This window comes from Oncorhynchus masou, chromosome 31 (assembly GCF_036934945.1).
Source record: "Oncorhynchus masou masou isolate Uvic2021 chromosome 31, UVic_Omas_1.1, whole genome shotgun sequence".
Taxonomy (NCBI): domain Eukaryota; kingdom Metazoa; phylum Chordata; class Actinopteri; order Salmoniformes; family Salmonidae; genus Oncorhynchus; species Oncorhynchus masou.
The window spans coordinates 49,838,951-49,851,326 of record NC_088242.1 but is presented as its reverse complement, the minus strand read 5'-3'; the positions used below and the strand labels follow the sequence as shown (position 1 = coordinate 49,851,326).

Below are 12,376 nucleotides of genomic sequence, written 5' to 3'. Positions count from 1 at the left end.
TAGTCGCAAGAATGCTAGTTTGACAATTATTTCTTTATTTTGCAGACACAACGGCAGACAAAGCGTTTGCAAAACATGGGATATTCACAATGAATATTAACTCCTTCTTGCTGATTTCTCAGAGTGACACTTGCACTATTTCTTAAACTGACGGGGAAGCCTGACAGAAATCTTCAGTACGATCAATCAAATTTGATTTATAAAGCCCTTTTTATACTGAACAAAAATATAAAATGTAACAATTTCAAAGATTTTACTCGGTTAGAGTTCATGTAAGGAAATAAATTAGGCCCTAATCTATGGATTTCACATGACTGGGCAGGGGTGCAGCCATGGGTGGGCATAGGCCCACCCGCTTGGAAGCCAGGCCCATCCACTTGGCAGTCAGGCCCAGCCAATGAGAATTCATTTTTCCCCACAAAAAGGATTTATTACAGACAGAAATTCAGTGTACATTATCAACAGCTGTCACAAAGTGATTTAAATGAACCTGACCCAGACTCCAACGAACAAGCAGAAGAACCGTGGCAAGGGAAACGTTGTAACCTCGAAGAACCAGACTCAGAAGGGGATGCCCCTTCACTCCAAAATCTGCTTTTTAGGGGGTCATTGAGAGTTAGACACACTGATCTAAATCATTGTGGTGCAAGAATAAAATAATTCTCAGTAAGTTATGTTTATAGCAAGGCTTTGTGTATTGCTGTTTTAGTCTCTTTTTTTGGTTCCTTAGTGTAAATCAAATTGTGTAGATTTATTTATTCTTAATAATTTTCTATGACAGGTAGATTCTGTATAGATTAACGATGACATCTGATTCAATGCAGAGCTCTGTGTTAGTGTATTTATTTGTATGTTTGTAAATACATTTATTGCACCTTTGCGATAAAGAAATTGACTAAATGTTCCATCCTTTTTTACATACACACACAGAAAAAGAGTGACCATGGTTCGTTTCTCTATTATAGATCAAATATTTATTTATTTCACTTTAACACAGAATATTACCTTATGTAAAAATACAATTTATATCACAATTATAGACTACGTATAAACCCCTGAATAAAACTCTTTGGCGACATTCACATGTCAGAATTTGAAGAAACCTTCATGATGGTACACAATGTGATCATTGCATGTTCTTAACCAACTGTCAAATTCATTATAAAACGCAGCCACCCAAAATTGTCTGCATACCAGTAAACACTTTTCTTTATTTTTTTTCTACAAACACATTTCCATTGTTTTAAAGGGTCATAGATACAGATTCCAACACTGCATTTGGATTATAAACCAGTTCGTTAAGATTTGGAGCTGTCTGGACACTAACATGATGCTGACACTATCACTGATCACCTGCGTCTCCAAAGATGTCATTCTTCGTGCGCTCCATCTCTGCAAAGTCAAACTCTGTGCCCATCACGCGCTTGTAAATGTCCTTGATGTCGTCACAGGTGGTCTCGAAGTGGGTTGTTGCATCATACGTACGGGAGATAAATATCTGCAGATATCCCAGATGCATAGAAGAAAGAAAAAAAAAGTCTAAACCAATGATGTATTCAAATCATGTCTACAGGCCTATGACTGAATAGGCTATAGCTAGGTTTCCATCCAATTGGCGACAGATTTTCATGCGAATATTCTAAAATATACAAAGAAAATATCTGAATTTTCCCACCAGTGCTATGTTTTCACCAAATGGACGTGTAGCCGATAAAAATCAGTGCACACAATGTATTTTTTCACTTAAAATGTTCATGTAGCAAATACAAATCTAAAGTTCAATGCGTTTCCATCACATTTTCAACTCTACCTAAAAGAAATGTGCGTTATAAAGCAAAATGTGCCTACTCCTGGTCTTGGCACCTGCGCTCGAGCTAATATCTTGCAGATACTGTAGTGCGGGTAGGCTGTGTGGGTTTGCTAGTCTACATTATTTGATTATTATGGATAAGAGTGAGAACATTTTTATTTGTTGAACAGCAGTCAAGCATCAATCATAATGTCACCAGAATAAGACCCTAGATTTTTATTGGAAAGCAGCATCAAACTGATCACCCTGCACTTTCACCACCCTGGGAAATTCATCATTTATAACTGCATGGTTTCCCAAATCGTAGTGGGAGGACCACACACCATAGAGGTAAATTTGGAGTCAAGTGATATGCTGGTTTTTATATCAATATTTTCACAAAGTCGATACCACCGCCATTTCAGGCACAAAAAGATCCCACCATGTCAAACGAACAAATTATCTGTCGGCGTTTATAAAATTACACCAAAAATTCCTGTTTCCATTACAGCTATCATTATTATTATTATTTTTTTTTAAACATGACTTTACTTGTATAAAAACTGGATGGAAACATGGTTAGTGTTCAGAAAATGTTTGCACCTCCTGTTGATTTCAAAGTGCAACACAACAAGAGGATTAGGAAATATGTACTCACCTGGCTGTCTTTTCCCATGTCAGTTGGTGCATACTGATCGCTGATGCTCACAAACCTGAGGAGAGAAGTTTTCAACAGGATAAGGAAACATGAATTTGGAACCAACCAAGTGCATTACACCTCAGTCATGTGAAAATAATTTTACAGCATTGAATTCCAGTGATGTGAGCCCTAACATACCACAGTGCATTTGTAAAGTATTCAGACCCCCTTGACTTATTCCACATTTTGTTATGTTACAGCCTTATTCTAAAATTCATAAAAACTGTTTTTCCCCCTTAATCTACACACAGTACCCCATAATGACATGGGCATTTTTGCTAATGTATAAAAAATAGACATAAATGTAAAAAAAAAAAAAAATCATAACAATTCAGTCCCTTTACGCAGTACTTTGGCAGTGATTACAGCCTCAAGTCTTCTGGGGTATGACGCTACAAGCATGGCACACTTGTATTTGGGGAGTTTCTACCATTCTTCTTTGCAGATCTTCTCAAGCGCTGTCAGTTTGGATGGGGAGCATCGCTGCACAGCTATTTTAGGGTTCAAGTCTGGGCTCTGGCTGGGCCAGTCAAGGACATTCGGAGACTTGTCCTGAAGCCACTCCTGCGCTGTCTTGGCTGTGTGCTTAGGGTTGTTGTCCTGTTGGAAACATTAGCCCCAATCTGAGGTCCTGAGTGCCCTGGAACAGGTTTTCATCAAGGATCTCTGTACTTTGCTCCGTTCATCTTTCCCTCGACCCGACTAGTCTCCCAGTCCCTGCTACTGAAAAACATCCCCACAGCATGATACTGCCACCACCATGCTTCACCGTAGGGATGATGCCAGCTTTCCTCCAGACCAAAAAGTTCAATCTTGGTTTCATCCGACCAGAGAATCTTGTTTCTCATGGTCTGGAAGTCCTTTAGGTGCCTTTTGGCAAACTCCAAGCAGGCTGTCATGTACCTTTTACTGAGGAGTGGCTTCCCTTTGGCCAGTCTACCATAAAGGCCTGATTGGTGGAGTGCTGCAGAGATTGTTGTTCTTCTGGAAGGTTCTCCCACCTCCACAGAGGAACTCTGGAGTTCTGTCAAAGTGACCATCAGGTTCTTGGTCACCTCCCTGACCAAGGCCCTTCTCCCCCGATTGCTCAGTTTGGCTGTGCAGCCACTTTAGGAAGAGTCTTGGTGGTTCCAAACTTCTTCCATTTAAGAATGGAGGCCACGGTGTTCCTGGGGACCTTCAATGCTGTACCTTTTTTGGTACCCTTCCCCAGATCTGTCTCGGAGCTCTACGACAATTCCCTCAACCTCATGGCTTGGTTTTTGCTGTGACATGCACTGTCAACTGTGGGACCTTAAATAGAAAGGTGTGTCTTTCCAAATCATGTCCAATCAATTGAATTTACCACAGGCAGACTCCAATCAAGTTGTAGAAACATCTCAAGGAGGAGCTCAATTTCAAGTCTCATAGCAAAGGGTCTGAATACTTAAGTAAATAAGGTACTTCTGTTTTTTATTTTGAATAAACGTCTGAACCTGTTTTCGCTTTGTCATTATAGGGTATTGTGTGTAAATTAACAAGGAAATGTTGTTATTTATTCAAATTTAGAATAAGGCTGTAACGTAACAAAATGTGGAAAAGGGGAAGGGGTCTGAAAACCTTCCGAATGCTCTGTATAGTATCATAGAATCAAAGGCCTACTTCTGTTCAATGGGCTCCAATAGATCCAGGGCCGGTTTGAGCTCCTTCTCTGGGTCATTGGTCTCCACTACGCTGCTGGCGATGGCAATGTACTTGCCCTGCGCTGCCACGTTGTGGGCCGAGGAGATCATACACACGTAGATGTCTAAAATGAAAACACAACAGATCAGTGACATATTCACTAAGCTCTACTAGGTGGTGTTCAGTAGGATATACAAACGAGCAAAATGTTTTGAAACTGAAAATTAGCATTTTTTCCAGATCCCTCCCCATTTTTGCAATTCTATTTGGTGCCTAATGAACACGGTCAATACCATTCAAAAAGTCACAACATATTTCAGTTACAACTTAATTTCAACACAAGGATTTATGAAACGCTTATCTACTGCTTAATGTGGTATGTATGGTTACGAATGTATTATTAAGTATTTATGTAGGCTAGGTATCCAGGAGTCTCACCATGTTTCCTGTTGACCTGGATCTGAGGGATGATGATCTGGCAGGAGTTGACATCGCCAGTGTTCTTGATGGGGTGGCTCATGACACAGATGATACGGACCACTTGGCCGACCTTGCTGACTCTGTCCATGATGTAGCTGGGGTCACAGATCAGCTGCTTACAGCGGGCTATCTAGAGAGGGAAGGAGAGATGGTAGCGGTTAGGGTTAGAGTAAGGGTGAAGTTTACGTTTTGGGTAAGGCATAGGGTTAGCCAACTTCCATCTGGAAACATTCAAAATCCGTTGGTTGTATACACCACCCTAATTAAATCGCCATTAAGAACTAATATCAAACAATATTTTATATATATATACACACATTTGACAAAATCTCACCTCTCCCTCTGACTTGATCCCCACTACCTTTCCATTCTCCATAACAATCTCCTCTATGGGCTTGTTCAGCATGTAGGTCCCACCATAGATAGCACTCAACCTAGAGGAAGAGAGATCAATTCAAAGACTCTGGTGAATAGCGGAGCATGGGATGGGTTCATATGATTACTATTAGTGGCGCTGAGCAGACGCTTTTAGAGTCATGGTGCAGTGAGTGTAGAACATTTACCGTGCAAGTATGTGATCCCTGCAGGAATTAAACCTTGGGTTCATCAACCAAAAGGCTTAAGATGGACAAATGATAAATGGCAGTGAGGAGGTAAAGTGAATCTTACCTAGCAAAGCCTTGTGGCAGCTCCCCCAGGCCGTAGAGAGGGTAGAGGTAAGGACTCTTGCCGTATCTGGCCAGAGACTCGCTGTAGAGCTTAATCCTGTTGATGGTGTCGATGCAGGGCTGGTCCAGGTAGCTGAGATCAAACAAAGAGATAACACTTCGTTATAACGTTCATGAATAAGCCATCCTAAATGCTTCTAAATATTTTAAATTTGACACTTTAAAATGTAAAGTCCCCATATTTGGGGACCCTATTATATTTGTTTTATTCAATTCATCCCTATCTGCAAAAGCTGACTATCTTGGCTATTGATTGGTGCCTACAAATCTTTCATGTGACTTATTACCATATATGGGCATTCACAATAAATAAAATGATAAATAGAACAGTAAGAAACATACAAATATATATTAAGGTTGATAGTCTGTGTCTGAAAAGGCAACCCTATTCAGTGCATTACTTTTTACCAGACCCCTATGGGCCCTGGTAAAATATTTGCGCACTATATATTGTGAATAGGGTGCCATTTCGGATATAGCCACTTACTCGTCTGTCCTGTAGAGCGCGAGGGCGTGGCCAGTGAAGTCCATCACATCCTGGCCCAGGCTGAACTTCTTGTACAGGTCACGCATTGTCGCCTTGTTGGGGTCGACACCCTCCATGGTTTTGGGATCGTTCACATCATAGTTGGCAACGAAGATCAAGAAGTTCCTGAAACGTCTCTTCTCAAAAATCCCCATCAAACCTGAGCGGGTGCAAAAAAGTCAATGAGAGAGAAAAAGAAAAACCTTTTGAAATAAGACTAAGAATGTGGTCCTGTGTGGCTCAGTTGAAAGGTTGTGGGTTCATTTGTGGCTTAAATTCCTGCACTCACTCACCTTAAGTCACTTTGGATAAAAGCTTCTGCTATAAGTGGTATACACAGTGTAAAAAACAATAAGGACACCTTCCTAATATTGAATTGCACCCCCCACTTTTGCCCTCAGAACAGTCTCAATTTGTCGGGGAATGGACTCTACAAGGTGTCGAAAGCGTTCCACAGTGATGCTGGCCCATTTTGACTCCAATGCTTCCCACAGTTGTGTCAAGTTGACTGGTGGAGCACTCTTGATACACACAGGAAAATGTTGAGCGTGAAAAACCCAGCAGCATTGCAGTTCTCGACACACTCAAACCGGTGTGCCTGGCACTTAATATCATACCCCGTTCAAAAGGCACTTAAATATTTGTATGTTTTGTACACTCTGTATAGCATAAGTTAATAGAATACTTGATTTACCTGCCGGTCTCACAGTAATTGACCGTTAACATAAACACATCTAGCATGTCCTGTCTTCCACGCAAAGCCTACAAGCCACTGATGCAGACCTTTGGAACATCTACATTTTAAAAAGTCTAATAAATCCATGTAATATAGCCTACACCATCACAATAAATCCATTATTTAATTTTAGACAGGTCTAAAGAAAATGTAGTGTATTTCAGAATAACAGAATAGCATACTGAGTTGTCCTCATGTTAGGCCCTGGCTGTGGGCTACTAGTTCATTTACCAGGCAAGATTTGCTTAGAATTCCGTATAATTATGTTATAGTATGAAGAATACAATTGAACATTGCTGAATAAAATAGAAAGGATATTTTCTCCAAACAATGAGGGAGTGCGCCCATGCGGCTATTCTGTGTTTAACGGTTAACAAAGAAACAGTTAATTTCATATGCTTAATTTAGAGTTATTTATGTAATATAATAATTATAATTCCCTTCTCCCCACAACGTGCCGAAGCACCTCTCAGTCACATGGCTCTCAATCACGTGATCGGGTCTTTCTCACAGGCAACAAGTGAAGACAGACACATTGAAGACTGAACTGCGTGCGTCCTTATCCAATTCTATGGCACATATTGAAGATATTGGATGAATTGTCCAGATTTATTTTATTTTTCCTCAGCCAACAAGATGAGTTGGCCTAACGAACAGCAAAAGCACTAGCCTACGTCAATATACTATCCACCATAGTACAAAAAAGTTCACCTATTCTATTGTGCGAGAAATAAATATTCCAAACATAGTCTGGGATAGTTGTGGGATGCCGTTTAGCTTAAAATGTTGATAAACTAATATCATGACGTGCCCTCAGGGGAGAATCATCATCACCCCCCTCTCTACAGTTTTATGACAGGTCATAAATACCTGGTAGAAACTGCCATGCAGAATTCAGGGGGAGAGTCTACCAGAACAAAGAGCTTCCCTTAGTTCAAAACCCCTAATCCACAAAATGCGAGAACTGAACAATATTTCTACTTTTGAGAATGATCCGTGGACACTTAAGGGACAGTCATGTCGAGTGTGTTTCATTTGGTGATCTCATGAAGGACAGGAAACACACAACTGTATCTCTTAAAGCAGTGATTCTCAACTTGGGGGGAGGGGGGGGCAGATATTGGTTATCTAAATTCGCTCACTGTGACAAAGCAATGGATGGGGAACAATCGATTTGAACAGAGGGACAAAGTGGATGCCTTCAAGATGAAGCTTACCGTTTGGGCAAATATTTCTAACGGTAGGATTGACATGTTTCCCAATGATGATTTCAAGATTCAGAATCTGATCAACAAAGCACACAGCAACACGCTGAAAAAAAAAACTGTTAAACAGCATCTTGTCAAGCTGAAGTGAAAGTTGTGTGACTACTTCCTGGATGAGAACAGGAGACAAGACACCTTTTGAGTGGAGATGGGAAGCGTCATGTTCTTAAGCAAAGAAGAGGATCAGCTGGTTGAGCGGTCATTTGATCGTGGACTGAGCATGCACATTCCGGAAATGACACTGCCACAGTTCTGGTGCAGCGTAGTGGGAGAGTATGCTGCTCTCGTCTGTCAGGCAATCAGAATCATGTTACCGTTTAGCACTACCTATCTCTGAAAGTGGCTTCTCTGCTATGCAGTTGAAAAACTAAAAGCAGAAACAAACTGGACAGCCAGCATGACCTCCGAGATGCCCTGTCAAACATCAGCCCAGACATGAATAAACTTATCAAACTGAAGAATCACCCCCAGTTTTCCCACTGATGGGCCACACACACACACACTAAATAAACAGGTAAATTAGTTATTGTTCAGTATGTTCATTATTATTGTTAATTCATTCTGACATTCATATATACATTTCATTGAACTGGTTAAAAATGTACACCTTTTCAAGGTTGTGAGGCTATTCATATGGTAATTGCTGATTACGAAATCCTAATGATTGTCATTTTCTATTTTAAAACACTGGTATGCGTTACTGTTCATTAACATTATTGGACTGGTTTCGATGGCATGTTCTGAATCTAATAATTTATTACACCCACTCCTGAACTGATTGCCTTAAATGGCTTATTCTCTTGAATTGATAATAAATGTTCTCAGTTAATATGGCTGTGTAATGACTTTCTTTAATACCATAATAGTAGCCCATTGAGACAGTCTATTTTGCAAGTGAAGCCTGCCCAAGATGGCAGTTGCAATACAACGTTAAAATATAGCTGCAATACAACAGTCCATAATGTTGCATCACGACTAAATTGTCATTGTCAATTTTGGGTCCCCAGGCAAAACCAGTTGAGAACCACTGTGTTAAAGTGTACATTTCCCAGCTGTCAGGTTTACATCTAAATATTGTGAAAAGTATGTGATTAAACATGAAACTATTTGTGAAAAGATGTAACCTTCTAAACGAGACTAAGGATTTTCATATAAAGATTAACTAGTCAGCGGCCACGCCCATGTGAGCATAGAAATTACGTCGGTGTCAACCACCCTTTTCTACTCCACAGTATAAAACCACCCATGACGAAATTTACATTTCATGCCAAAGAGACCCACGGTAAGCTGGACGTCTCGGATGGTTAAGAAGTCAGAAAACTCCAGGACGTCGTCCCCAAGTTGGAATGGCTACAATTCTATAGGCAACGGAGATCATACAGCTGTAGTTTTGCTACACGGCTGGAAATGGTTAAACTGAGACTATTGATCACTACAGAATAAAAGCAAAATTTTAGACACATAATTACTATTCTGCAGCTAGAAATGACATAAATCCAGATTGAGAATACCGACAACCGACGAAGCATCTATTCTATGAGAACATTACCGAATGGTACTCTGAAGTATCCATTCTAACCAACCTACAACCATGAAAGACATTGTTATTTCAGGGGAAAGTTAAGCAGAGACTTTGATGAACTCTACAGGATGATGAGTGTTTTCAACGGAGTAAATATATACATTGCAATTATTCTCGAATGAGCGGCCGTTCATGTGCAAAGGATTAGCATTTCAATGATTAGAATTATTCACCTAGTGTGCCCTGGCCACATCTGCAGTCCTCATGCCTCCTTGCAGCATGCCTAAGGCACGTTCACACAGAGGAGCAGGGACCCTGGGCATCTTTCTTATGGTGTTTTTCAGAGTCAGTAGAACGGCCTCTTTAGTGTCCTAGGTTTTCATAACTGTGACCTTAATTGCCTACCGTCTGTTAAGCTGTTAGTGTCTTAACGATCGTTCCACAGGTGCATGTTCATTAATTGTTTATGGTTCATTGAACAAGCCTTGTGTTTAAGCCCTTTACAATGAAGATCTGTGAAGTTATTTGGATTTTTACAAATGATCTGATAAAGGTCCTGAAAAAGGGACTTTTCTTTTTTTGCTGAGTTTATTAGGAAAGTTGATAAATAAATATAGAAAGCTGATCCTCTTTTTAATAGAGGCTATTGCATATCCTGTATCGCATAGCCTGTCAAAAGTATTGTGCAACATGAGCTCATGGGCTTTCATTAAGTGTTTAATTAGATTTGCATTGATGTCAGAGTGATTAGAGGGACAATAGAGTGCTGAGTAGCCTAATTGGAGAAGCCAAATTACCATGACTAAACAGTCACATGGAATTTGACTGACTTCATGATCTTCGACTGCCGGTTTGGCGATAATACTGCACCTCAACGGCCCTAGGAGTGACACAAATCTTTTTTTCTTAATAACTTGACAAAAAATGTATGCACTCACTGTACTGTAAGTCACTTTGGATAAAAGCATCTGGCATAGCCTATATTATAGAAATAGGCAAATGAAAATCCCATTGATATACTCACTGGAGGCCAGTGCCTCGGTCTCAGTAACTGGCACTTTGTAGATCGCTCCCTTCTTGTAGACATAGCTGCCCTCGATTACCTTGAAGTCTAGGTAACGGGTCACCTGAGTGATCAGCAACATTCGCACAAGCTGACCTGGGTATAGAAGGAAAAAAATAGGTAACGTTTGTTAAGGGATGCAATGGCAAACATGTCAAAACAATCCTGATGTCTACCAAGATGAAAGAAGCTGCTGAGGGAGAAGCCTTTGATAACATCCATAAAAAGTTGTTTATGTGGGTTGTATTCATTAGGGCATGTGGCGGAAATCATTTTATAACATTTTGCAAAAGAAAATGAAAACGTCTTCTTGGACAAGTCCAAGTAGTCCCTTTCTGTACAGTCCCCTTTCTTCTGTGTCATGGCTAATAAACACAAACCATCAATGAGGATTATATCTGGAATACCATGGGTGTATTCATAAGACGATTACAAAACATTTTGCAACAGAAGCCCTTTATTCCAAATGTAAAATGTTTTGCAACGAAAACAAACGTTTCTATTGGACAAATGGATGTTGGTTCCTCACAGTTTCATTCCGTTTGGGATCCTAGTGAATTGAATAGACCCCACATTGCTTTCCTACCATTGGCCATCAGAAACTTTGGGATGAGGTCCACGCTCCAGTCCCGACCTCTTCCCATGGACTCTGGAGGTTTGCCTGGAAGACTGAAGCGCTTGTACAACTGGAGGAGGACAAGAAGAAGACAAACAGAAATTATTAAACTTTGTATTATTACTTCATTAATTTCATTAATGACTTAGTTTATTTAACAATAAAACATAACGCTGTCAGATTTTGAGTATCTGAAACTCAGGACGTGCCACAAAGTATTGATATAACACTGAGATGTGAGTGATAGTAATATGTTATATTATGTATGCTATCTGTGTGATAGCACCACACAGTGGGGGCTGTGGAACCTAAGGTTAATAATCTAAAACCCTTTTGACACTACTGAGCCAAGTTAAACCAATTACTGGGCTGGCCTAGTTAAGGATCCACCATAGTTGCCGGAAGGGAATATGTGTAAAGAAAATATCCCAGTGAGCTAAGTATGGTTTGACATTATAGTATGAAAAGGGTCATATTCATCTTGTGTGTCTTTGCTTACATCTTCCAGTGGCGTGATGGACGCACTTTCTGCTCCATAGTAAGAGTTCCTGTCCATATGAAGCACCTTCTTCCCCTTCACTGACATAATACCAGACAGAATGCATTCCTATGGAAGAAAAAGATAAGTCAGATAGCTCGGTAGCTACACAAAAAAATATGTAAAAATTGTCATTTATGTTTTAAATGTGTAAACAATTTAAACAACACAGTAAAGACAAATTTAAGGCCAGCGAGCTAAAAACACAACTAGCTAACTGATACAGTAACTACTTAGCATAGCTAATTAGCTCCATTTTACTTTAGGGAAAATAACTGGAAATACTGTTGTATGGGAGTTGTCCCTTGTTGCTGAGCGGGGAAAGTATCACCACACTCGGATAAGACTAATGAGAATCACAGTAGACACCGATTTCCTGAGAAACAAAATCTGAAATTTGAGATCTAACAAACGAGCAAGCAAGCTAATTTAGCACTAACGTGAGTTAGCGGCTTGTTGGCCATGACATTAGCCTACAGATTAGCCTACACATCTAGGTTAGTAGCTGTGACCATTGTTGGACGGTTGTACTATATTGCTGTTGTCAGTTCTCACCGTTAGGCCGGTCCCAAGAACAATAACATCGTATTCTTCATCCATACTGAGTGTCCTTCTGTACTTTATCCCTAAATATATAATTTTTGTTAGTGGAAATGGAACGGCTGTTTGATAGTTTAAGAAGTTGTTCGGCTGCACAGCGCAGGTAATGATACCCGTGAACGTACCCTTCTCTGTGGGTTGGCGGATGTTT

The 12,376-nt window shown here is 40.2% G+C and overlaps 2 protein-coding genes across 4 annotated transcripts in view; one reads left to right on the top strand and one right to left on the bottom strand.

The window, feature by feature from the left end:
- LOC135524066 (uncharacterized) overlaps positions 1–902 on the top strand; it is a 39,591-nt gene extending 38,689 nt beyond the window's left edge. For all 3 annotated transcript variants that reach the window (XM_064951223.1, XM_064951222.1, XM_064951221.1), the window contains one exon: positions 46–902. In XM_064951223.1, coding sequence (XP_064807295.1) covers positions 46–146 — 101 coding nt within the window. In that variant the 3' untranslated portion in view covers positions 147–902. The remainder of the gene's footprint in view (positions 1–45) is intronic.
- Positions 903–947: 45 nt separating this feature from the next.
- On the bottom strand, positions 948–12,373 carry LOC135524069 (rab GDP dissociation inhibitor beta-like). Its single transcript, XM_064951240.1, has 11 exons — positions 12,181–12,373; positions 11,587–11,694; positions 11,058–11,157; positions 10,433–10,567; positions 5,847–6,045; positions 5,301–5,432; positions 4,966–5,065; positions 4,590–4,761; positions 4,131–4,275; positions 2,448–2,502; positions 948–1,498 (listed from the first exon to the last, which is right to left on the bottom strand). Exons 1-11 carry the CDS (start codon positions 12,223–12,225, stop codon positions 1,343–1,345), a joined length of 1,347 nt encoding a protein of 448 aa, XP_064807312.1. The 5' UTR covers positions 12,226–12,373; the 3' UTR covers positions 948–1,342.
- Between the last annotated feature and the right edge of the window lie 3 nt (positions 12,374–12,376).